Source organism: Exophiala mesophila, assembly GCF_000836275.1.
Source record: "Exophiala mesophila strain CBS 40295 unplaced genomic scaffold supercont1.2, whole genome shotgun sequence".
NCBI classification, from domain to species: domain Eukaryota; kingdom Fungi; phylum Ascomycota; class Eurotiomycetes; order Chaetothyriales; family Herpotrichiellaceae; genus Exophiala; species Exophiala mesophila.
The window spans coordinates 3,908,778-3,933,165 of NW_015622505.1; the positions used below are offsets into that span (position 1 = coordinate 3,908,778).

The following is a 24,388-nucleotide window of genomic DNA, read 5'->3' on the forward strand; positions in this document are numbered from 1 at the left end:
AATTCACAACAGACATCTTCCATATACTCATGCGCCATTATCTAAGTTGGTTATGTACTTTTGCTCTCGTCATACTTTTGCTGGGCTCATAGGCAGAAAATTGCCCACGATCAAAGAGGGTCTGGGAAGGTCAGTCAAGGGACGTTCAGAATCTAGTACATGCACGCTCACATGTTGTGGTTGTCTCTGCGGATGGTGAAGGAAAAGCAACATGGAATTTCCGCCACCTCAGAGTTGGGGAGTGGACAACGCAAAGTGCAGCTTGTGAGCATAGCCTTTTGCTGCTGGTCAAAGCAGATGGCACAGAACTTCTCCCAGTAGCTGACCAGTTGGTCTTCCACTATAATCTCGTGAATGGCTAATTTGCCCTGAGTAGAGGTTAGTATAAACATCGTGGCAAGATGGACAACAAACATACATCACGCAGAGACTCGATTGGCACATGGATCAACTGTGCCATCTCCTTGTTGCCTCTGAATATCTCACCCGTACGCCTCCAACAGCAGGCCGGGATGGCCATGCTGGCGAAGATTCTATCATATTCCATCAAGCTTCTTTCGAACCACATTTCCACCAAGACAAGCTCGATATCGGTCAAACTCTGCATCCTTTCCCTGAACTTGGGACGGAATTGGTCCAACTGCATAAGGATCTTGTGCCGGGAGGAGTGTTTCATGTTCTTTTCCATGTACTTGTTAAGCCGCGCATATCCATTAACATAATTGAACGGCCGTAGCATTCCGGCATCGTATTTTGCTTTGAGCAGTTTTTGCATGCGCTCCTCGGGAGGCTCTGCACCAGTGGGATCTGCTGCCATCATATAGTACTTCTCTCGCGCCTTGTCAGAGACAGGCTTGACACTAGATGGCCGAGATATGAGAGCAGCTTGGGCGACATTAGTCTGGTTTGGCTGCAAATTGGCGGACTGATTCGGGTTCGTCAGATTGTCGTGTGCTGGCATAGGCAACGTTGATTCAGCGACGGCATTCATAAATGAGGGGTCGTTGAAAGGCCCACGGAACTCATCGGTGGAATACATTCCGGTTTCTTCAAAGAGACTGGTACTGAGGAAGTCGTTGAGCAGATTATATTCATCCGTTACTTCGTTTGCATTGAACATGTAGTTTGGATGAAAAGCGTGCATGCCCTGCATGCCTCGCCAGTGTTCGTTATATCCAAATTCTAGCCTGGTTAGGGTGACTGAGACAGAAAGATTGGCGGTGTTCTTACGATTGTGTGTATTACCATTCATGGCCGCATTTTGACCTGGCGCCGTGGTGGTGGCGACTGCCATAGGGGCATCTGGAGAATGTTTCAGATGAAGGTTGTCAGTCTGTAGCAGGTCATGACCGGTTTCGTCCACAAGAGCTGGAGGGCCCAAAGTCGGTGCTGCTGTGGCGTATTCTTCGGCTTGTGGGGAGGATTCTTCTGTGGCGGCGGCATCGGATTCAGGTTTGGTCTTTTTCTGATGACCATGTCCTTCTCTTGGTTCATCATGACACAGGTGTCCAATATTTCTCTTAATACATCTTTTACAGGGTCGATCCTGAGACATGGCCCCAATCGAGGGCTTGGGTTAGCCAAAAACAGTCTGTTGAAATCAAGGGGGTGCACTGGGGGTAGATGAGGAAGTCGTACAGAATCGCAAGTCATATGCTGTGTATCCCCGATCGAATGTGTTAGCCATCTTGCTTCGCTATTGCTGACTGGGTCGAATAAACTTACGGATCGCCGACAATAGACGCAGGCTTGGGAAAACACAGTCAGTAGGGAGCATGTGGTAAAGGGGAGCGGGCTAGAGTCACCATGATTCACTTTGCGCTTCTTCTTTGGCTGCTCAGAAGTGGAGGATTGGGCTGGATTGCGCGAGCTGGTGGGAGATGAGGGGTCGGCTGAAATGGAAGTGCGCGCGTCGGTGTTCCTAGATGAAGAGTTGGTTGGGTACTCGGGCTCAAATTGGGGTTCTGACATGTCTTGAGGCATTGCAATGACAACCAGAAGCCGTGGCTGGCAGTCGAACGAGGCGGTGATCAGTAGTGCGTAGGCGGTGCGTGGGCGATGCGGTCGATATGCAATTCGATCGCAGCCAGTTCATAGATGGGAAGGCGGAGTGGAGAGGTCTAGGTAATGATGGGGTGGTTTGTCGGTCGCAACATCCAGAGGTTGAACATGGACATCGACTAAGGATATGAATGCACTGGGTGTATACAGGAGGCAACAGGGCAACCCTTTTTGACTGGCGCTTTGCATCTGATGATGGATGCGCAACCGAGGACAGATGAAGCTTCGACGTATGAGTCACGTGTTTGTTGCTTGGGCCGAGTCTGACCCGCTCCTGCTTCCGATTCCCCGCGAAGAGTTCGTGTGGATGCATCATCTGGAATCTGGAGTAAAGGATGTCATATCAGATCCCTCGACACACCCTATGCAGCAGCATTCATGGACTTATCAAGGTGCCTTTTGCGTTGGGTGGCTTACGTGAGAGTATACATAAATTAACATAGCCGAAATTACTCAGATTACATCGATGCTATGTCTATGTACACCAAATATCGCCTTTGAACCTGGAGCATTTCCTGACCCAATGGCAAACCCCGACTTTTGACGAAACACCGTTTCCTCCCATCTGATGATGTCCTCTGGTGATCTGTGCCAACTTTAGTCTTACAAGGTACTACAAAAATGCCTGCCTCGATCGCTTCGATGTCATAGCGAAAATGGACTCGAAGAAACGGCCAAGGGTGTACTACTGCCAGCTCACAACCCTCACTCATACATTGACGCTTGGTCGCATCCTTTTTCTGCCCTTGGTTCCTCCAGGGGTGCCCTCTTCTTCCCTTTCCCTGGCCCTCTTCTCTCGCTGATCCAATACCAGGCTCAAAACGTCGAAACCAAATTGAGGGAATTCCAAACACATTGACTTGAATTCATCTTCAGCTTCATGCCGTAACACATGAGATCGCGTAGCCCAGAAGGCCGCAACCGGTTTGCGAATGATGGTGTCATGTGCAGGGGTGTTGCCGTAGACGAACCGAGCATAGGCGATCTCGCCCACCGCAGTGGAATTGATGCGATGGATCTTGGAATGTGCCAGGACCTTGAGTTCGGGCAGTTGCAGCTTCTCTGCCAATGTGTAGACACGAGCGTGTTTAAGTAGTTGATCGCCCGTGTCATCGACGGCAGGAATAGAAGGATCGGGCTCAAGACCGTCTGGAATATTGGGGAGTCGTCTGGGAAAGTATTCACCCGTGTATTGATACTGCAAAAAGCAGCCCACGGCGTCTAGGGTTTCGTCAGGGAGATTGAGCACAAGATTGTCATCTGATTGACTGGATAATGATTCTTTGATCCAAGGGGACTGCTCAAGAATGGCTCTGTGGGCCGTCAGGGTGGTCTCTGTGTCGTCGGTTCCGACGATGATGCGGACGATTGGAGATTGTAGGTAATCGAGGAAAATTGTTTGAGGGTTGACTGAGTTGGAGTCGGAGGCATGTTCAGGTTCTGCGGCTGCGCCAGCATGTGGTGTGTCGTCCTCGACATCTACAGGCTCATCTCCACCTTCCATGTCCACATCAGGCTCGCCCGAATCAGCAATGTGTAGGGTTTCTTCCGAGTCCGCCATGGTGTTTGCGACATCGGTCGGCTTGAAGGAGAATAATCTTGCTGGCGTGGGTAGGGAAGAACAGGAGCAGGCTTTCGCCAAAGGGTCAATACAAGAGATCGAAGGCCCTCAAGTTAAATCAGAGGTCGCTTCGATATGTGGCCGTAGCATGAAAGTCGCATGTATAGGCCTTGATTGGCGCAGACTGAGTCGCTGGTTTTTGATAGCTTGTGCTGAAAGTCGGGGTATTCAACTCAAGGTTCAAAGCTCACAAAAGGCCGATGGTGATGGAACACTGGGGGGAGGGTTGGGGGACCTGACTAGTATGTATTGGGCCTAGTGAATCACATGAACTCAGATCTCTTGAAGGGTGTCGCCAATATCACCAGGTGCAAAACATGGTGCCACTTCAACCCCACGTCTGTGATGTCGCATAGAAGACAGTTATCCTATGTGAAGAGGTGTGAGCTGTGTGAGCCCGGCATTGTGGTTCGCAGAAGGAAAGTCGAGACCCCGGAGCCTTTTTGGGTGCGAGACAAGTACCTACATAGAGTACCTTAGTCTCCGCACCATTCTACGAGAGTCGAGACGCAATGGTGATTACCTAAGTCATACCTAAATGATAGTTGAGCAAAGCAAATTGTTAGTCACTAGATCGGGGCCTTGCATTTGGTCGACAGGGCTGGGCATTTCGTGGAGACCATCTTCATGCATGCTACTGACGAAAAGCTGTGATCGACAACGAGATGATGAGTTCAACTAAATATGCATGCGTATGCGAACATACTGCAGTCCAGATGTGTCGACTGTACGCTATAGGCAGAATTACAGTAGCACTGAGAAGATCCAGAGCTAAATTGTGGGATACAAATCGATGGCATCATCAGCAGGAGAAGGCATAATTGGCCAAAGGTTTGGTGCCTGGGACTTGGCCTTACCTTGTGCAGGGAACCGCAAAGCCTCGCAGGCCAAGCGCAATGCGTACCTCGTATGGGGCATGCATAGGTGCTTCTTCTGTCCACTCGGGGACTGAGAATTCTGCAGGGACCCCAACTGATCGGAGAGCCTTGCCCTAACACGCCTATCGAGGCTAGAGTGGAGTCTTCAGATAGGCACGAGGGGATCTCGACAGGGGTCAGGGGTGACTTTTTTAGCCCCGAGAGTCCGTGGTAGGGTTTCGGAATGACATGTTCTCGCCTACGGAGTACGCTTAGGCACCGCCGTCTCACCGCCTTCGTATCTAGTAAGCAATGGCGTGCTCGCCACATCAAATGTTGTGATTGTTGCCAGCCTGGAAACAACCATTCGTAAACTGTCCTTTAACATGACGAATCTCTTCGGATGGGACTTCAGAGTCCCTATTTGAAACTCTACACGTAATATCGGATCACCATCCCCCTCGAACCTCGAACCTTTCGCTTCTTCTATCCTGCCATCTCTCCGCAAAACCCACAGATGACGGACATGATGGCTGCGAGTGATGCGGCATTGTCCAAAAGTCCGTGTCGGGGAAGGATTCTGCCATGGACCCTTGCGCCCCTCTTGCCATTCTGCCATTTTTCCCTTGTCGGGCACATACCAACACCTGTTCTCGTCCTCTGGCCTTTTATCATTCACCACTACGACTCTCCATATCAACTGACCAACCTTGCCCCACATACGCTTTACCATGATCAGTAAAATTGAGCCTGCCTGCATTTCCCATTGATGGGCTCAACCTAAGATGAGTCAAAGATTGCCTTGGTTCCAGTCTGACAGTGCCACCATCCCCGGTCACTATCAACGCCCGTGCCAGTGCCATTCCCACGTTTCCCTTTTTTTACTTTGCTTCCCACATTATATGACCTTCCCCTTATCCCACCATCAACTTGACCAAATCTCCCTTTCTGTCAAGCCGTTGTGAAAGACAATTGAGAGTTAACATCGTTTCCTCTCAAACAGTTTGTTTATTATTGATCTCACTCCAGACAAATCCCCTGCACCACCACCTCGAAAATGGGTTCCTACGATCCTTACCCTGCCTCTCCTCCCATCTCGCCGCCCAATGGCTTGGACGGACAGAGCAATGACTTCTCAACGCCGCTCTTTCCTCAAAAACCAAATATTCTTTTTATCATGGCGGATCAGCTGGCTGCACCGTTGCTCAAAATGCATAACCCAAATTCGCGAATCAAGACGCCCAATCTAGACAGTTTGGCAGAGCGGTCAGTCGTATTTGATTCGGCCTACTGCAACTCCCCACTTTGCGCGCCCTCGCGCATGTGCCTTATCTCTGGCCAGCTGCCCTCCAAAATTGGGTCATATGACAATGCCTCTTCCATCAGCTCCGACACTCCGACCTATGCACATTACCTTAGAGCCGCCGGCTACGAGACGACCCTTGCCGGGAAAATGCACTTTATCGGAGATCAGCTACATGGTTACGAGAACCGTCTGACCGCAGATATTTATCCCGGAGACTACGGCTGGGCCGTCAACTGGGACGATCCAGACCGCAGACTGGAATGGTATCACAACAGCAGCTCCATCCTGCAGGCAGGTCCCTGCGTGCGCACCAATCAACTCGATTATGACGAGGAAGTTTTGTACAAATCCAAACAGTACATCTATGACTATGCCAGATCCGGTGACGACCGTCGTCCCTTTGCCTTGACCGTCTCATTCACACATCCACATGATCCATATGCCATTGAAGACAAGTATTGGGATCGCTATGAGGATGTTGAAATTGACCTGCCCCAAGTCAACATCAACAAAGAGGACCAAGACCCTCACAGCAAGCGACTCCAACATGTCTGCGATCTGGAAGACTATCAGTTCACCGATGAACAGATCAAACGAGCCAGACGTGCGTACTACGGGGCCGTGAGTTACATTGACGACAATATTGGAGAGCTTCTCTCGGTGCTGAAGAAATGTGGTTTGGACGACAACACAATCATTATCTTCTCTGGTGATCATGGCGACATGTTGGGCGAACGCAACCTCTGGTACAAGATGTCTTATTTCGAGAATTCGGTCCGAGTACCAATGTTGATCAGCCATCCCAAACAATTCACCCCTCATCATGTGTCCCAGAACGTTTCCACACTGGACTTGATGCCCACACTTGTCGACCTCATTGGCTCGAAACTGGTGCCTGGCCTACCCATGGATGGAAAATCCCTCATCCCCCATCTGTATGGCATGGGTGGCCATGACACTGTCTTTGCAGAGTACATGGGTGAAGGCACTGTTGCCCCGCTGATGATGATTCGACGTGGTGATTGGAAGTACATTACATGCCCGATTGATCCTCCTCAACTCTTCAATCTTCGCAATGATCCTTTGGAAATCACCAACCTCACTTCGAGCACCGATCCCGCAATCCAGTCGGTCTTCAAAGCTTTCGAGGCTGAAGCCAACGCCAAATGGGATTTCAAAGCCATCACGGCCGATGTCTTGGCCCAGCAACGTCGTCGCCGCCTGGTCTGGTCCGCCCTGACCAAAGGTCGCTTCGAAAGCTGGGACTGGAAAGGTCTTGAAGATGGCCGCGAGAAGTATATTCGAAGCACCATGCCCTTGGATGAACTCGAGCGCAAGGCTAGGTACCCGGTCCATTCCACCGTTCCTACCCAATTTATGGTCAACAACAAAGCACAGCTGGCGATCCGCCAGCCTCCTCATCTCGCTGAAATTGCGACTGATCCCGTGCACTTTCGTTGAGCAGCAGCATGCATCAACTTCTGTTTTCTCTTTCATTTTTGCCAAATTATTGCACGCCGCCGTTGACTCTGGCCTGGCCCATGGCTTTGCCTATCGTTAATGTAAGGATGACTATGGTTTTAAACTCACTGGTTTACAGCGACGGCGTTCTGGAGTTTCTCATTTAGCAGGTTTAGAAAATAGCAAAAACCAGGAGAATATTCAATGATTCGGTCCTCGAAGCCACATCCTCCAGGAGACGATGGTGGTTGCGAGATGACCGTCTCACCTTTCCTCAGACGTTGATCATCTTGCAAGTCAGCGAGTGGTGCATTCCATTTTTCTGTTCACGGTCTTGACACTAGTCTCTAAAATGAGTCATGATTCACTTTTATACAAACAGATAACACGCACTACATTTTCCCATGGTCTCCGCCTGATGTCTGACAATCGAGTCATCAGGGTCTGACCATCTTCAACTTGATCGCCACCCAAGTTGCAACATATCGCTAAATCGGGAGATACAATCCAGAGGTTATTTTTCCCCCGCAATTTCCTCTTCTCCATAATAGTGATGTGATTACCGCACGTCAAGCCTTGCATAATCTGAGATCACCTATGATAAGGCCACATGCACGCCAGCGTTTGCCAACCAACATCCGATAGCATGGCCGCTTCTGGAAAATTTGTCCATTTGCCGCCGCCTTGAATGTCAGAACTGTCGAAATGGACGCTTGGCGCACTGCATGCACGTCTGTCACATGCATGCAGCGTTGCATAATCGCTGCTTTCGCTACTCATTTGGCGAAGTGCAGCTCGTAGAAGAGCCATTTCCTGGCGTTGACTTGTTGAGGGGTAAGACCCGGCCAGCCGTAAGTCAGAGGGGAAAAGAAATAAAACCCGTACAAGACGACGCTGAGAATGACAATCGTGGCGATCCAGGTGCCGAGGAGACTGCCCTTGCCTTTATGGAAGGCTCGTCTTGCCTTCTCAGGCAATTTGCTCGCTGCTTTGTCCTTCTTTGCATTGATCGAGGCGGCTGTTTCCTCGTCAAGCTGAGGATCCACGCTGAAAATGAATTCGACAAGAGCACCAGTGACGAGGCACGAGGCAAGATGTGCCGGAAGGTAATGATGCAAGAAAAGCTGACGACCCATCAAATAGAAGGGGAAATAGTGTGCTGCCCAGCAGATAAAGAAGAAGCCAGTGCTGTTGTACAACCGCGAGCGAGTTCCTAGCAAAAGAAAATTAGTAAGAGGGTTGTCTGGGTGAAAGATCAACTTACGGCGGTCTAGAGCATCAACTCCACGTCTCAGGCTCAATTGATCCGCCCCCAGAACACCGGCAAGAACGGCGAGAAGAGCGGAGGTGATCCAATATCCAATAGGGTTCCCCAGGAAGTAGATTTGCTGTTTCGTGCTTTCTTGGGTCCAGAAGCTCACTCCGCGAAGCAAGAAGGGCCACTCGAAAGGCTGTGAGGCGTACGGGTGACTGGCGGTCAAGGCATTGTTATGAAAGAACATGGCGCGTTGAAGCTCAAAGTACTTGACCAGGAACGGAAGCGTCTTGATCTTCTTGGCCTCTTTGTGCAGACGAGGCGAATCTGCAGGAATGCTGGGGATGTCGTCAACATACCAGATGTTGCTTGACTGTTGTGAATTCTTGTTTCCGTTGATCTCGGCTTGCTTGAACGCCCATTCTGGAAGGGGAGAGGTGTGGGTCCACATGGCCACCTTGCTTGGAAAGTGAATCAACTTGAACTGGCCCGACTTGGACTTGAATGGCGCCGCCTTCTTTCCTTGTTCGAGTTTGATCTCAAACAGAGTGTCATTGTGCCGACGGGCCGCAGCATCATCGATGGAGACGGTGGTAAACTCTTGGTTTGTGGGAAACCCTGGCGAGGCAACGTCATGAGTCAGGAGCATGGTATTGGTGACAACATGTCGAAGTTTGACCACGTCGCCGTTTTTGACGGGAGTCCCGAATACTGTCTCGTCAGGGAGCGGAGTGTTGGGAAGAATCTGCCATTCATTGTTGGTGTCGTTGAAAGGATAGCCCGTGACCTGTTGACCTTGGCTTGAGATACGGCCATCATCATATCTGAGAGGATATTTGTCGGGGTGACTATGGAGATAGGTCTTTGTATCCTTGTGACGTAGAACAATGTTGTCGCCATAAAGAATATCAATAGAGGCTTGATGCATGAGGTTATCGCTCAGAGTTTCCTGGAACTCGGGGGTCATGAAGTCGTCTCCGGGACCTGAACGAGTCAAGACTGCAAAGTGTACCTGGAACCAGAAGAGGTAGAAGAAAAAGGGGATGATGATCAGGCCAACGGCGCGAGCAGCAAAGTGTTTGCCGAAGGTAACCAGGTCAATGGCACCACCTTTGCGATCGACGTTGAGCAAGTCCCACAGGTCAATGAGGACGGCCCAGCCGATGGTGACAAATATAAAGGTACCAACGTACTTGGTTGAGATGACACAGCTCATATTGAAGCCGGTCAACAGCAACCACTTCCACCATTTGCGTCCAAAGGGTTCATGTCGCTGCTTATAGAACCTGATGTAGGAGTATACACTCAAAGACATGAAAAAGACCAGAGTAGCGTCAAGCAGGATCAAGCGAGTTTGGCCAACGTGAGAGTTGTCAAATAGGATCAAGCCCGAGGCCAAAATGCAGGCGGGCAAGGAGTAGCCTGATTCCCACATGATCATGTACACCACGACGACGGTGAGTGCGCCGAGGAAGGCCGGGACGGAGCGAAAAGCAACATAGTCGACGTTGTTAGCGATATATGACTCGCCGATATTGTCGAAGAGGAAGTGGCCATCATAGCCGACGACCCAGCCGATAAAGGCAAAGAGCAGCTTGCCGAAAGGAGGGTGGACATCGAAGAAGTAGGTACGTTGCAGGTAATACGAAGCAAACTAGACAGATGAGAATGGGTGATGTGAAGGGGCGAGGATGTCAAGCATACCTTTCCAAAGTGTACTTCGTCAAAGACCACCTCGTCAGGATGGCTAATGCCAATGAACCTGGTGACGAAGGCGAGAATGGTGATGACAGCAAGGGCAATCTTGTAATCCAAGTCTTTTGGAGCCTGTTCCTCCTGGATTTGTCGATACTTGATGTCCAAGAATTCGTCTGAGGATTTGGAGCCATTAGCAAGGCCCTTGGACTTTTCCTTGCCCGGCCGTTGGCGGAGGGATGAGTTGGGGGTAGACATGGTGAGCAGACGCAGGAGAGGGGAACAAGACTGGGCTGCGCAGTCGACCTCAATCCGAGAGTGTGGCCAGTCACTGAGGTGTGTTCTGGGTGCTATAAGGTTGAAGAGGTGTTGGAAATAAATGAGGGTTGAAGAAGAGAAAAGAACCTTGAAGTAAAGGTACAAATGGTAGGTTTGACAAAGGGAAGGATGACTTTTCGGAGGCAGGCTGCGCTGCGTCCTGACAACGACTTTTTACAGAGCAGAGCAAGGACGCATGTGTGAACGTGTCCTGACTGTCGCTATTCAGGGACGCGACAACCCACTGCTGTCATTACCTGTTTAGGCATGGCCTCCCTCCCTTAGCCTCCGTGCCTCGTAACTCCTCCTACGAGTAGAAACCTATGGAGGACAGTACGGGTGAAAGCCTTGCTGGTATGACCTGGAGGGAGGCGATAATTTTGGGGGTGGGCAAATGACCCCGCAAAAGGCACTCGCCCCCCTTTGGAAGCCCCCTTCTCACTCACATCTTTTCTCACATACCACATACTGGAATAGAGATCATTAAATGCCTCGGTGTTGGATAAACAGCAAAACTATTTAATTCAGTAGGTAAACCAGATGGCTTCCACGGGTCACTTCAGGCCACATTTGGACGCAATACATCAATTCTGTTCAACAGACCTCGACCCCTTTCCAGGTCGCCTACCACCGTTGCCAGCGGCCCCCTCAGTCATTTCTATCATAAATACTCAGGGTTTCCAATTCCCGCTGGACAAGTCGCTCGAATTCGTCTCGCTCCATCCCAGCACTTTTGGCCAAGCGATACATGCTTTTGACGGTGCTTCCAATATGCTGTCGGATTCCAATATCAGAGGCTCCCAGTCGCTCAGCGTGTTCTTCGAGACGAGCGATCGTGTCTGAACCCCTTGAGGACGGAGACGATGGTATAGGTTGATTGACCTGCACATAATCTTCTGGGTCGTGTCTGTCCAGGCCGCTAGGATATGCTGCACCATGAAGGCCTCCCTGGGTCTCGAGTTGCCGCGAGAGGAAGCTCTCAAGGGCGTTGCCGTTCAGACTCGACTCGGTGGCACCTTGTACGTCCTCGTCGGGATCATGTGCATCAACTGCGGGTTGGACACTGCCATAACGATTGTAATAGTCGTCCTCGGAAGCGGCAGTCTGTCCAGTCGGCTCGATCGAGCCTTGCCGGGCAGGTGTTCTGCCTTCAGACTTGTCGTACATGGCCCAATAGTCATCTTCATCGGTTGTCTGCTGGACTCCCAGATTCCTGCGTGCTGCCGTCTGTGCCGCACTCGCTCTATCCGCGTCTCTGATAGCCTCGTCCACAAGTCTTGCTCGTGAGCTTTCGTTAGCCTCAGAAATCGATCGTGACCATGTGCTATCACTCTGTAGTTCGTGGCTAAAAGGGAAAAGCTCGCTGACCCTCCATCCATTGCCGTCCTCGCCTCCCGTGCACCAAAGGTACAGCACGGTAAAGGGCCAGTCTTGAAGGGATACCTGGGCTTTCAATGTCTCTTCGTCGAATCTCTTGTATGTGATGGGTGCTACCTCGCCCACTTCAATCTCTCCTGATGCGGGATGTGGTTCAAAAACGGTATTCTCAATGGTGTCCTTCAGTGCGTCTCCCTTTTCGACATCCCATGTCAACAGAGGAGACCAGTTGTCTCGAGAAGCCCCCGAAGTGTTCAGGTTCAGACGCTGCCTTAGGATCGGTGACAAGAGGGGCAGGAGAGCCGGTGGCGGCCTTGGAGATGCGAAGGAAGTAGGGAGACATGCGAGTAAAGGAGGAAGTAGTGATAGAGGATCTGGGGGAGGGATCAACTCAACCATGGTGGCTCTGCGAGACACAGCACGGCCGTGATGTCGATCTCAGTCTCTGGTCGTACCACCTAGTCCGTCCGTGATGTGATTGCCGATGTCGCATGCAGGTAAATACAACGCTCTGCTCGCAATATCGAGCTGTTGGGATTATTAAATTGACACAGAAAACATGAAAACACGCTGGACTCGTCAGCACAGGTGAGGCGAGTGTGAACGTGAAAGGGCGAGAGCCAATGGAGAACGCAGACAAGGACAATGATTCAAACCAGGTGTGTTTTGAAGGAATGGGGGCTTCACATGAAGTCAACAGAAGTCCAAGGACTCGACATATGGACCTTGCACAGAAACGGAGCCTGTAGGGAGTCCCATCCTCTAGTGAGGTGTGTGTAAATGTTGGTGCAAACCATGTGCTGAGCCTCGTCTAATCCTGTTTCTCCCGTGGGAGACAATTAAATCTCCATTCGACCGATCGGCTTTGGACAGGTCGAGGCCGAGATCTCACAACGGGCATGACAGGCTGCGATCTGTTATTGGCCGAGCTTCAGGCGCCCGCTACCAACCTGCCCGCAAGTTGGAGCATTCCTCACGGAATAATAGTGAAATAAGCCTTTCGTCATAGGCAGGATAGGTACAGCCAGATGCCAATGCTAGGCGCGCTAGGTACACACTCCGCGCGAAGCCACGGAGCAAAAACCCGTCCCAGATGAGAGCCATCGGTGTCCGTCCGGGCTTTTTGGGTTGATCAACCGGCAAGATTGGAAAGAGACATTTGCATGCCTCGATCTGCGTGGCACTGCAACAACATAATGAGCATGCCTAAGCGCCTAGATTACTAGGTACATACGGATTACAGGCTTAGGCAGAGTTCAGCTTGCTGAAACCACCGCCTAAATACGTCATTATTACCTACCTACCTACCTTAACTTTTAAAGTATCAAGGCCCCTCGGGCTTTGCAATAATAATTAATGTGCTTATACTGTAGGTACAATCTGCTCACTTCAAGATCAGCTGCACCCGCCCCGGGCCTTTTATTAGGCCCTCGGGCCCCTCGGGCTCTTCCCCGCCTCGCCATAACCTTCTCTTTCGAGACATCGTAAACACCAGTCGTTCCTGCTCACCGACATCGAGACAAGGGCCATCTAAGTAGTACATCATCGCAGAAATTGGGTCTACTGGACAACTCTCGAGGCAAACTCGCTGTCAGGTCAAGTATACAGGCGTGTGAATGGTCAAAGCTGCCAGTGTGTCACCCAACAGGTTATATCGAGACATGCCCACCCGGCCTCCCACTCCAACCTCACCGCTCCATGCCATTCATATATGATATCCGTCAACTATTCTCCCGCCTAGACTTATGTTGAATCAAGCTCACTGGCAGCCCTAAAACAAAATGGGTCGCTCGACAGTGAGTGCCTTCATTCAGCACGGCATCGCAGATTCAAGTCACAGAGAACAGCATCAAGAATCAAGGTCGAATCCGATGTCAGACGAGGATGACTCTGAGGCAACCGAGATCGTCGCCGTGATCCCGGGCGACGGTCCTGAGGCCATCACAATGCAAGAGATTGAACGACGCCTAGTACGCAAGGTTGATGTCCGCCTGTGCACCATCGCTGGCATATTGTGCAGCCTGAATCTCCTCGACAGTGGTATTATTTCTTCCGCCGCTGTTACAAGCATGCCCTCCGACCTCGATTTGCACGGAGACCGCTATTCAGTCTCTATATTCATCTTCACGATCGCCTCAGTATGTTTCCAACTACCCATGACCGTCACAATGCGTGTCGTCGGTCCTCGAATCTTCTTCGCCACCGTCACCTGCGTGTTTGGTATCATCACCATATGCACTGCTGCCATTACCTCCTGGCGACAAATGATTGCTCTCCGAGTCCTCCTCGGAATTTCCATGTCAGGCATATTTCCTGGGCTGTCATATCTTGTCTCAACTTGGTATACTCGCAAGGAACAGCAGCTCCGTTTCGCACTTCTCCAGTCAGCCGAAGTCACCATTGTGGCCACAGGATCAATCATCAACTACGCCCTCAACCAACTTGACCATCGCCAGGGGCTCCGAGGTTGGCAGTGGATGTATCTAGTCCAGGGTAGCATCACCATAACTTTGGGCATTCTCACCTATTTCTGGATGGTCGACTTTCCCGACCAGGCAGAACATTCCTTCCGTTTCATCACTCTGGAAGAAAAAACGCTCGCCATTTCTCGCATTAACAATGACCGCCGTGACGGCAGCAAGCCAGAACCTTTCAAATTAAAAGCAATCATGCTTCCCTTTCTCGACCCTAAACTCTACGCTTTCAGCACCCTTTTCTTTCTTCTGAATCTCGTTTCAACCGCCCTGTCCTACTTTCTCCCAATCATTCTCCAATCAGGTATGGGGTTCACAAGCAACCGCGCCATTCTCCTATCCTCGCCACCTTACTATTACGCCGTGATTCCCGCTCTTATTACTTCATATGTTTCCGACCACTACCGTCTACGCTCGCCCATCATCATATTCAACGCCGCGACTCTGATCGCCGGTTTTGTCATGTTAGGCTTCTCCACCCAGGTCGCCGTCCGCTACGTTGGCACTTTTCTTGCCACGGGAGCCTATGTTTCCAATTGGGCTGCGCTGAACGCCTACCAAGCCAACAACATCGTTGGTCACTGGAAACGTGCCACCGTTGCTGCCGCGGTTTCTGCTTGCAATAGTCTGGGTGGCGTTGCGGGGAGTTACATTGTCAGACAGAATGAGGCTCCAAAGTATCTCACCGCAATCTGGATCAGTATTGGTAGTCATCTTGTCATGATTGGAGTGGTTCTGCTTTGCACCATCTGGTTTTGGTACATGAATAGCGGGGCAAAGAAGGGCATCCGTTTGATAGAAGGCACCGCTGCTTTTAGGTACACATATTGACACAGTATCACCAACATTAGGAATTTTTCAACGCTAGACACGCAAGTCGACTGGCTTCCCGACTTTTCTATCTCATGTACTAACTTCAGATTCTCCATATGACGCCCGCAGCGTAGTGTCAGAAATTCAACTCCTTGATCTCTAATAAATATATCCGATCGTAAGCGACATCCGAACAGACCAAATTTTTCTAGGCGACTTCTACCTGCAAGTGATTGAGGCATTCCAGTTTCGGAGGTTCTTTTTTGGCAAACCATGTGTATATGTGAAAGATGTTTCACAAGGCAGCACTCTTCACCTGACCCTGCCATATCATGTATCGTCCAGCCAAATGCCATCCAGCACGGTACGAGGAGGACCTCATTCTTCGTGATCCCGAGTATAGACCGACCTCTGGCGCCACGCAGCACCGTAACGGTAGACAAGAAGTGGTATTGGCGCAACAGCCATGCTCATTGCCGCGAAGATCGTAAAAGCCCAACCGTACCCAAATCTGTCGACTAGTGGCTGAGTTGCCAACGGAAGGAAGGTGCCCATCAGACACCGTGTGACAATGATAGCCGTCATCGCGGATGCCGAGTACAGGTGGAAAGCATCGACCACGTACGCGAAGACTGGAAGCATGCCGAGCATCATGACTGATCCCAGGAGAGCGATGGTCAAGACGAGGAATGGCAAGGGGAGCTCTTCTTCCGATGCCCACCCATAGGCCAGAACAACGAATGGGATAGCAAACCCGCCAACGATCGTAAATGGTAGTCGATACTCTGGCTGGCCGACTCCCTTGTGGCGAGTGCGCAGCCAAATGTAAACTCTATCCAGTGCTCGATTTAGCAATAGGATGCTAGGTGCAGAGCCCACGCTGAAAAAGACAAAAATGGACCCTGTCTGGGCCGGAGTTAGGCCATATCGCTCTTGAAGGATGTCCGGCAGACATGTGTTGATGGTGTAAAAGTAAGTGAACAGCAAAGAGCTGAACAATGACAAGACTTGCAGCACACCAGAGTTGAAGAGAACCAGGACCGGTCGAGCAATTGCGTTCCAGAACTTAGCGACCTCGGAACCCTCCTGTGTATCCAAGACCGAATGCAGGTCTAGATTGCCAGTCTCCTTTCGCAATCTAGCCGTTCTTCGGGCCAGGATGGTGACGGGATAGGTTTCTCGGAAGAAGGTCAGGAAGAGGACTTCAGCCAGTCCAGACAGTGCGACACTCATCCACATCACTGATCTCCATCCGAGGGTTTCCGCGATCGCTCCAGCGATGGCTGGTCCAATGGCGCCACCCATGATGGGAGCCAGCACGATCAGACTCATGGCAGTTCCCCGCTGTTCGGCAACGAAAAGATCTCCGATAATGGCGGGATTCAATACATTCGAGGCAACGGCCACACCTGTAAGAACTCTGGCAAAAATAAACAGGGTGGCGTTTTGGCAGAGTGCTGCCAGGATCGTGGCTGACGTGAATAGGACATTGCACACATTGATGACAGCATAACGGCCGAAAATCTCTGAAAATGGGGCGATTAGAAGCGGACCAGCAGCTTCACCCAATTCCCAGATAGTAACAAGAAGAACACTGGCCGTCTTTTGATTTCCGGAGTCGCCGTCGCTCAGATCCGCTACAATTCGAGTAGCGATGGGGACGACTGATATACATGTGAACGTACTGCAGAGACAATGTTAATTGGACTGTCCTCGAGTAGAAAAAGAGACGAATGTTACGTACACTGTGAACGACGTGAAGGCGAGTAAAGTGACGATTGACCACTTGTAAGCGTTTGGCCACTCTCGAGGATTATCCAGATCCCCGCGGGAATCGAAATCGACAGCATTACTATCCTTCCTCGAGTCTGGAGGGTGTTCAAGGCTTTCGTCTCGGAGGAGAGGTACTGTTTCGTCCATCGTGGTCTAGATGTGTATCATTGTGGATGTAGTCAGCAGAATCGACAAAACTCCAAGATGGAGGTTGTAGTGTGAGCGATGTGGAGACTTTTGGATTTTGGGATTATAAAAGCCGATGTTAAAGTGGCCAAGAAGAGTCTCCTCAGTGTATATGGATCTAGATATATAATGAATCCTCTGTGTCCACTAGGCACTTATGTTGAATGATCTTTTGTCAGCAAGTGCTATTTCTTTTTAGCTAATACCGATCCTGATATTTCCCTATCATTCCAGTTCATGATTGCGCCTTTTGTCCTTCATAGGGCGCGATTCCGCTATTGAACCACTTTAAACTCCACCGTATTCCATATCGCCAAGGGTACGTCGAACAAACAAAACAAATAGCGCAACCACGTGGACTCACGTGCACGACGTACTACCGTGAGTACTCCGTATATGTCCTTGTACTGCGTAGTCGCGGCCTGGCAGCCAGGCTCACCACCACAACAGTCAAGGCACCCGGCCATACCTAGGGACCCTGCTCCTCCGCATTGGCATTGAATGCTGTTTGATCTTATCTGGTACACTTAATTAACACCTGCCTGAACTCTGTCTCCAAGGCTACTCGATTCTCCTCAAAGTCGACATCAGTCTGTCCAACCTCACTCAATCCTGCCCTCTGCCGCAAGGATGGATTTGGACTCCCCATGGGGTGGTAAGATCATTCGTCCATAACTGTCACCAGATGTTGACCAATATGCCTCAGATGTCCCATCGCAGTCCCAGTCGGACGCTCCTCGAGAATCGGGCGCCACTCCCAGTTCGGACAATCAAAGCAGTATGTTATCATTCGAGTTGTGACAGGCGAATTGTTCTCATGGTTTTGCCAGGTCCCGCACCCTCGAAATCCACCCCCGGCGGCTCTCGGGCTTCTAGGAAGCAACCTGCGCGGAGGATCGAAGTGCAACCCACGAGGCTGGAAGCCGTCGATGATGCCCTCGACCCTCTAGGCCCCCTCGGTGCAGATCCGATTCCCGAGTCTTCCGCATCGACAGACCAGGCACCGACACCGCCGAAGAAAGAGGTCAATACAAGAGGGGCAAAGCCAGTTACTCCAGGGTATCCCCCATCTGATTACGGAGAGTCTGTTCTGCCAGTCGGCCGAGCAAAAGGTCCTCCTCCTGTACAACCGCAAGCTGGCGCAGCATCGCGACAAACACAACCCAGTGTCAGCGTTGAGCAGGCAGCCAAACCGACATTTGAAATCTATGTCGGCGACCCTCACAAGGTTGGCGATTTGACTAGCAGTCATATCGTCTACCAGGTGCGGACAAAGGTAAGAGGGTGGGGGAGGCTGCAATAGTACATGTGCTGACCTGTTTAAAAGACATCATCCAAGGCCTACAAAGTACCCGAATTCGCCGTTTCCAGAAGATACCGAGACTTCCTATGGCTATACAATTCCTTACATAATAACAACCCCGGCGTGGTGGTTCCACCGCCGCCGGAAAAGCAGGCTGTCGGTCGCTTCGATACCAATTTTGTGGAGTCAAGACGGCAAGCTTTGGAAAGGATGCTGAATAAAATTGCTGGACACCCTATCTTGCACCATGACGCCGACCTCAAGATTTTCCTCGAGAGCGAGGCATTCAACCTTGACATCAAGAACAAGGAAAATCGCGAACCTGATCTAGGACAGAGCAAGGGGGTTTTCAGCTCTTTTGGTATCAACGTCGGCGGGTCGAGTGGGAAATTTGTCGAGCATGATGATTGGTTTCATGACCGGAAGATCTATTTGGATGCTCTAGAAAACCAGCTCAAATCGTTGATGAAGGCCATTGATACGGTTGTGGCGCAACGAAAGGGGCTTGCTGACGCCGCGGGAGATTTTGCAGCGTCGTTGAGCAGTTTGGCCCATGTGGAGCTGTCCCCTTTCTTCTCCGGACCGTTACAAAGCTTGTCCGATGTGCAAGTGCGGATACGGGAGCTCTATGAGAGACAAGCTCAGCAAGACATTCTGACCTTGGGCATCACCATCGACGAATACATCCGATTGATTGGCAGCGTTAAGCAGGCATTTGCGCAGCGGCAGAAGGCGTTCCACGCGTGGCACGCGGCAGAGAGCGAATTGGCTAAACGAAGAAGTACCCACGATAAACTTATGCGACAAGGCAAGAGTCAACAAGACAAGTTGAATGAAGTTGGCGCCGGCGTTAGTGACGCGGAGAAAAAGGCACATCAAGCTCGACTCTTATTCGAGGACATGGGTCGACTGATGCGAGGAGAGCTCGAACGTTTTGAGCGCGAGAAGGTAGAGGATTTCAAAAGCGGAGTCGAAACATTTTTGGAGGGCGCAGTAGAAGCGCAGAAGGAGGTGAGTTGCTGGCATGAGTCTTCGAGACGAATTAACACTGATTCATTGCATCTAGCTGATTGAGCTGTGGGAAACATTTTTACTTCAGATGGACGCCGAGGAGGAGGCCATCTCTAAAGCTTCATTACCAGCTCCACGAGAACCCGCGGGCTTGGGAGGTTCGTCGACAGACGCATCGAACGAACCCGGTGACCAGCCTGCTGCGTCCGCAACCGATGTTGCCCTTGAACAAGATGCCTAGAGTTGAAGGAGGCCTCAATATCTTCTCCATCCCTCCATGTTATTAAAGCTTGTCAAAAGACTTGCAAGGCAACCAGACAACTTTTTACGGAGCTCCTGACTGTAAGGAGCTTTTTCATGATCTTTCTGGAATGGTTAGGAGCCACGGTGAAGGCTTGAACAATAGGAAAGAGTGCATATCAAGATAATCTGCCAGCGTCTCTGCTGCGGCTTGAGGTTCTTGCTCCTGTTCTTTCCTCCTTCTCTGCTTTCATGTGTGTGGTGAAGCCTGGAGCCTGAATACTCTTGGCTTGTCGCACGTTTTATCACCTTGCCCTCATTTCACCATCGATCTGATATCTTTACCAGCCACTCGCACAGATCTAATTCCAGTCTTCAATCCGGCAAATCTGCCTATTGCGGTACCTGATGCTGAATTTCACTTCACTGCTCATCACTAGCGGCTTTCACGTTGTTGGTTAGTATGTGATCATTGTTCATGATGCTGATAACCACGTCTTGTGCATCTGATCTTTCTGTGTGCTAGCGCTATTATGGTCCCCTTCTTTTTCATCTTCTTCTCACACAATTGACCTCGAAGATTCCAACCACTGAGACTACCTTGATGGCACGACAGAATTGTGACGAACTAACAACAGCTATTGAAGCCAGCAAGCGAGGTCCCTGATACATTGCTCTCCTGCTACTCCAGAAGTTGTTCATTTGTCAACCCACAAGCAAGATTTTCTTCACCCGCGCTTCCTCCTCACTGTTGTTCCTTCCTCTCTTTCTTCCCAACGCCTGGCCGATCACACAATCAAACAGTCCCTTGCGTCGACAACCAGAGACTCTCCTAATCAAAATCACCAGGCCGCGATCACGGATCTTTCACGATCTCACGGGCTGTGACTGTCACCCACTTTCATTAAGATCGACACGCCCTATCTCTATCTCAGAGCTCCAGGCCTTCGTCTCCCCTCTCACCCGAGAGATTGGACACTCGCTTTCTTGCTCAACAGACAAACGTCCACACTTTGGTCTCCCTCTACTTGTCACCGCGAGGGCCAAGTGATCGTCCCTACACCAGAAGGTTCGCTTTAGCTAAGACAACAATCTCGCGAGACTGGTATTGATATTTAGCCGACTTCTCACTCAAAGAGAGATCGCTACCACAATCAACACTATGGATTCTCGCGTCCTAGTCCTACCGTGCAGTACAAAGGTGTCGCTGTCGACTCCAGAGACACTTTTCGCATCGGCCATCGCTACAATCACTGTTTCAGATCAGTTGGTTCAGTGTGCCCACTACGGAGCCAATCTTTGCGACAATACGCGTGCTGTCCTCCCAATTGCCATGGATCCGTCCTCAGCATCCTCTCCAGCCGCGATGACAAGCCTACCATTTGGACCCACACTTACCACTGTCTTCACCACCGCGGACCCACCGACCTTCACATTGACGCCTTCGGCATCCATTGCCATGACGATGTCGGTGTTGACCTCTACCCCCGCCGCGTCGACCTCTATGCTGCCTAACCCAACTTCGGAAGACGAAGATTCTACTGGCGATGACGACGAAGGCGGTGTGCATCCTACTCAAGGATCGGTGGTAGTGTACATCACTATGGGTGTTTTTATCGCATTTGGAATCGCTTGTGGCTTGGTCACCAACCAGACAGTCGTTATCTGGTTCATGAAACAGGTGGAACGGGCTAAGGCGGCGTATGCGCCGCCTTCGACGGCAAGAACGGCAAGCGAGCTGACCTAGGTCCAGAGACAAGAAAAGAAGAATGCTGTGCTTTGCAAAGATGATGACATGCCATGATTGAATGTTCAGAGTACGGATAATGACCAAGGGAGGCGAGTTTGGTGAAGGCCTGGGTAGGGTGAGGGCCTAGGGGATGGAAAGGTCTTCACTGTTCACTGTTTTTAGACATTCAAGGCGTTACATAGAAAGGACGAGTCACGTGCAACAGAGGCAGCACAAAGTAATGTTTAATAAATTCGTTTTCACGACATTTCTCATTCTTGTTTCTATTTAGATTGGGATTCGTGCCAACTCTGAGGTCGTTGTTCTTCTTCAGGTTGCTCTTCGTGTCAACTATACCAATCTTGTTATTCTTGAGGCTGGAATTCGCGTCAACTCTAACATTCTTGTTTTTCTCTGGGTTGGGATTCGTATTACCTCTGCCATTCTTAGTTTGATCTAGATTGGAATTTCGGGCCAACTCTACCTTTCCTGTTCTTCTTCAGGTTGGGATTTGTGCCAGTTCTAAGGGTCGTTGATCAGGTGGGGACAGTCCATGGCTGCAACTGTCCTGTCATTCTGTTTGCTTTGTGCACATCAGAGACGCAATCAGTCGAATTGAAAACACATCCGCACTCTAGAACGATATAAGGTTCTCGCATCCAGAGATTTGGTACGCTGGGAGGGGCAAATATCCTACGGATGGCTATAAACCACCAGCTGTGGCGTGCGTGCCATGAAAGTTGTACTGTATTCTGTTTGCCATCACGGTAAGAGACACGAGCCGCCATGCCACGTCGTCTCCCATCGAATAAACACACCTTTCTCTACTCGCTTACTCTCGGAACAAAGTCCGGCTGTCATGGGAAGGTGCTTGGAAGAAGGATTGTGACTCTTCAAGTTTGCCCCATCGCAGCCGCTCGCATGACCTGTTCAACCAAATAAATCAATGGAGCCTCTGGTCACGTTGTATGTCGTATTTCGTTCGTCGACCACCACCATCATCTAGCCTACACAGTGCTCACCTTGTCCTCGGTTTCGAGAGTGCCACGGCATGGAGTGTTGCCATGAGGACAAAGGGCACGTTGCAGAAAAATCCTCGGATCGGTTTCATCTGCTGCCGTTTGGATCGAAAAGATGTACCTAGTATTGTCGTCATTCTTCAGACCATGTTCTCATGTCACCAAAAGGTTTGTGTGGGTTTGCTGCTTCGTTCATCTAAGTTTGTGCTTTTTCTCACTCCTGTGACGACGCTGCTTCACGCCATCATTGCACATGCATCCCCAAGTGTTTGCCTCCATGTGTATAAGATCTTTGACCTCGTCTGAACCGTCCCATCGGCGTCTCAATTGGAACATTTGAACATTTCCATGAAAGCCAAGATCCTTGTCAACCCTCCGATAAACCAACAGATCCACGAGGTGGTAGAGACAATCTGATAATCATCCAGAACCTCAATTTGGATTCGACACTATGTGCGAGACTACACGACAACATAACCATTGCCCGACATATGGGTGCAAAGGGTCGCTTCTTGAAAGAGTGAGCCTATGCAAGCACTCCAAAAACAACAAACCCTGTGGTGGCCATCGCTTTCGAACCCTCTCAGGTATTGAGAAGGATTGTGCGATGCACAGACGTCAGAGAGTGGAGGGAAGGAGCGGAAGAGGAAATCCTGGATGGTGGGATTGATATATACGGGATAGTAAAGGTCAGGGGGAGACACTGCTGCTCATAATGCACGAGAGCCAGACAACCTGGGAAAAGACCCTAGTTATGGACGCTGAGATTGGAGCAAATATGGGGCTGGGGCTGGGGCTGTGACTCTGCTGGAAAGACTTTGGTGACATTGTATCCTCCAAGGTGCCGATGAATGAACATAAACATCAACGCTTGCTGATGAATGTTGTGCTTAATCGTTGCCACGCTGCTTCGACAGGGTCCGGGATAGCCACGTGTGAAATAAAGCCCTTGCCTCGAGGTCCATAACCCTTACTGTCATCTCTCAGCCGTGGGATCTCACCAAGAATCATATCAAGGAAGCGATCCTGGGCCCACAGCTCGGACGATGAGATGCCTGGAACGACAAACTCTGCGATCTCATTTCCCGGATTGGTGGGCGATCTGATGGTAGACATGACGGGTACAAATGTGGGAAAGCAAAGAAAGGATGGAGATGGTAAGACGTCGGCGTAGACTCTCTGGAAGGATGCCAAGGTACGCAAAGACATTGTAGGATCCTGGACAATGATGAAGGATCTAGAGGAGATCAAATGGTCATCCAATACCTTTCGAGTCTCGATTGCATTGGCTCCGCAGTTTGTTGATTTATCTTCAACGACTACCGTCACAACTCCATCAGCAATTAACTTGGTTAAACGTGGGTAAAATGTCCTGAGGATGCATTCAAGCACTCTCGCTTCAGGCTGTCCTTGGATCTGGTCTGTAATTCCAGCATAGCGGCCGCGGCGGACGGCCTCGTACAAGAGTGTTGTTGAGTGTCCGATGCCTCCACATAGCACGAGGGTCTTGGTGACGGTTGGCCTGTTTTCAATGGCAGTAAACACGCGGTCCGCAAGAGGTAAGATGGCACTGATGCAGAGAACCAGGACGTCCACTGGGGCGCAGGCTTCGAGAGATGATGCCTGAGAGCAGGCAAGGAAGTCGGCGATGGTGTTGATATCGGCGACGTTGTCAGACGTAAATGAGGCTGGGCCACCAGCGTGTTGCATTTTCCTGGCCACTGATGTCCAGACTAGCAAGGGAAGGCGAATACTGGTCCGGCACGGTTGGAAGCCTTGATAGAGAGATTCTGTTTGGGTTGAAGTGTCACTGATGCCACGTGATGAGAATGATGAGCAGGAAGTGGAAGGTGCAGGGATGTTGGACGTTGCTGCCTATTACAAGATTC

General features: G+C 50.6%; 10 protein-coding genes across 11 annotated transcripts; 4 read left to right on the forward strand and 6 right to left on the reverse strand.

Moving 5' to 3' along the window:
• Positions 1-69: 69 nt before the first annotated feature.
• Positions 70-1,983, reverse strand: PV10_03194 (uncharacterized protein; the record flags this gene model as incomplete). Its single annotated transcript, XM_016367612.1, has 8 exons — positions 70-121; positions 172-368; positions 419-1,182; positions 1,231-1,546; positions 1,639-1,656; positions 1,726-1,748; positions 1,806-1,921; positions 1,970-1,983. 8 exons carry the CDS (start codon positions 1,981-1,983, stop codon positions 70-72), a joined length of 1,500 nt encoding a protein of 499 aa, XP_016227130.1.
• Positions 1,984-2,504: 521 nt separating this feature from the next.
• Positions 2,505-3,904, reverse strand: PV10_03195 (uncharacterized protein). Its single transcript, XM_016367613.1, has one exon. The coding sequence runs from the start codon at positions 3,620-3,622 to the stop codon at positions 2,771-2,773; it is 852 nt and encodes a 283-aa protein (XP_016227131.1). The 5' UTR covers positions 3,623-3,904; the 3' UTR covers positions 2,505-2,770.
• Positions 3,905-5,492: 1,588 nt separating this feature from the next.
• Positions 5,493-7,572, forward strand: PV10_03196 (choline-sulfatase). The gene has a single exon (XM_016367614.1). The coding sequence runs from the start codon at positions 5,597-5,599 to the stop codon at positions 7,304-7,306; it is 1,710 nt and encodes a 569-aa protein (XP_016227132.1). The 5' UTR covers positions 5,493-5,596; the 3' UTR covers positions 7,307-7,572.
• Positions 7,573-7,613: 41 nt separating this feature from the next.
• PV10_03197 lies at positions 7,614-10,740 on the reverse strand. 2 transcript variants are annotated; one of them, XM_016367616.1, is made up of 3 exons: positions 10,266-10,740; positions 8,571-10,215; positions 7,614-8,519 (listed from the first exon to the last, which is right to left on the reverse strand). In XM_016367616.1, exons 1-3 carry the CDS (start codon positions 10,512-10,514, stop codon positions 8,083-8,085), a joined length of 2,331 nt encoding a protein of 776 aa, XP_016227134.1. In that variant the 5' UTR covers positions 10,515-10,740; the 3' UTR covers positions 7,614-8,082. The 2 variants fall into 2 exon arrangements, with proteins under 2 accessions (XP_016227134.1, XP_016227133.1); XM_016367615.1 differs by having other exon boundaries at positions 7,614-10,215.
• Positions 10,741-11,054: 314 nt separating this feature from the next.
• PV10_03198 (uncharacterized protein) lies at positions 11,055-12,767 on the reverse strand. The gene has a single exon (XM_016367617.1). The coding sequence runs from the start codon at positions 12,348-12,350 to the stop codon at positions 11,223-11,225; it is 1,128 nt and encodes a 375-aa protein (XP_016227135.1). The 5' UTR covers positions 12,351-12,767; the 3' UTR covers positions 11,055-11,222.
• Positions 12,768-13,636: 869 nt separating this feature from the next.
• On the reverse strand, positions 13,637-17,390 carry PV10_03199 (uncharacterized protein). Its single transcript, XM_016367618.1, has 2 exons — positions 16,983-17,390; positions 13,637-16,922 (listed from the first exon to the last, which is right to left on the reverse strand). Exons 1-2 carry the CDS (start codon positions 17,156-17,158, stop codon positions 15,617-15,619), a joined length of 1,482 nt encoding a protein of 493 aa, XP_016227136.1. The 5' UTR covers positions 17,159-17,390; the 3' UTR covers positions 13,637-15,616.
• Positions 13,733-15,256, forward strand: PV10_03200 (uncharacterized protein; the record flags this gene model as incomplete). Its single annotated transcript, XM_016367619.1, has 1 exon — positions 13,733-15,256. The coding sequence occupies one exon, from the start codon at positions 13,733-13,735 to the stop codon at positions 15,254-15,256; it is 1,524 nt and encodes a 507-aa protein (XP_016227137.1).
• Positions 17,391-17,827: 437 nt separating the features above from the next.
• PV10_03201 (uncharacterized protein) lies at positions 17,828-19,752 on the forward strand (the record flags this gene model as incomplete). Its single annotated transcript, XM_016367620.1, has 5 exons — positions 17,828-17,852; positions 17,904-17,975; positions 18,028-18,473; positions 18,525-19,511; positions 19,567-19,752. 5 exons carry the CDS (start codon positions 17,828-17,830, stop codon positions 19,750-19,752), a joined length of 1,716 nt encoding a protein of 571 aa, XP_016227138.1.
• A 1,161-nt stretch (positions 19,753-20,913) lies between these two features.
• On the forward strand, positions 20,914-21,498 carry PV10_03202 (uncharacterized protein; the record flags this gene model as incomplete). Its single annotated transcript, XM_016367621.1, has 1 exon — positions 20,914-21,498. One exon carries the CDS (start codon positions 20,914-20,916, stop codon positions 21,496-21,498), a length of 585 nt encoding a protein of 194 aa, XP_016227139.1.
• Positions 21,499-22,983: 1,485 nt separating this feature from the next.
• On the reverse strand, positions 22,984-24,379 carry PV10_03203 (uncharacterized protein). Its single transcript, XM_016367622.1, has one exon. The coding sequence runs from the start codon at positions 24,207-24,209 to the stop codon at positions 23,364-23,366; it is 846 nt and encodes a 281-aa protein (XP_016227140.1). The 5' UTR covers positions 24,210-24,379; the 3' UTR covers positions 22,984-23,363.
• Between the last annotated feature and the right edge of the window lie 9 nt (positions 24,380-24,388).

Bases quoted from the DNA above. Each gene is read 5' to 3' on its own strand.
- PV10_03195 (XM_016367613.1), bottom strand. From the start codon at position 3,622: ATGGCGGACTCGGAAGAAACCCTACACATTGCTGATTCGGGCGAGCCT.
- PV10_03196 (XM_016367614.1), top strand. From the start codon at position 5,597: ATGGGTTCCTACGATCCTTACCCTGCCTCTCCTCCCATCTCGCCGCCC.
- PV10_03197 (XM_016367615.1), bottom strand. From the start codon at position 10,514: ATGTCTACCCCCAACTCATCCCTCCGCCAACGGCCGGGCAAGGAAAAG. The intron at 10,216-10,265 runs GTATGCTTGACA...TCATCTGTCTAG, and splicing joins ACGAAGTACACTTTGGAAAG to TTTGCTTCGTATTACCTGCA.
- PV10_03198 (XM_016367617.1), bottom strand. From the start codon at position 12,350: ATGGTTGAGTTGATCCCTCCCCCAGATCCTCTATCACTACTTCCTCCT.
- PV10_03199 (XM_016367618.1), bottom strand. From the start codon at position 17,158: ATGGACGAAACAGTACCTCTCCTCCGAGACGAAAGCCTTGAACACCCT. The intron at 16,923-16,982 runs GTACGTAACATT...TTGTCTCTGCAG, and splicing joins GCCTTCACGTCGTTCACAGT to TACGTTCACATGTATATCAG.
- PV10_03203 (XM_016367622.1), bottom strand. From the start codon at position 24,209: ATGCAACACGCTGGTGGCCCAGCCTCATTTACGTCTGACAACGTCGCC.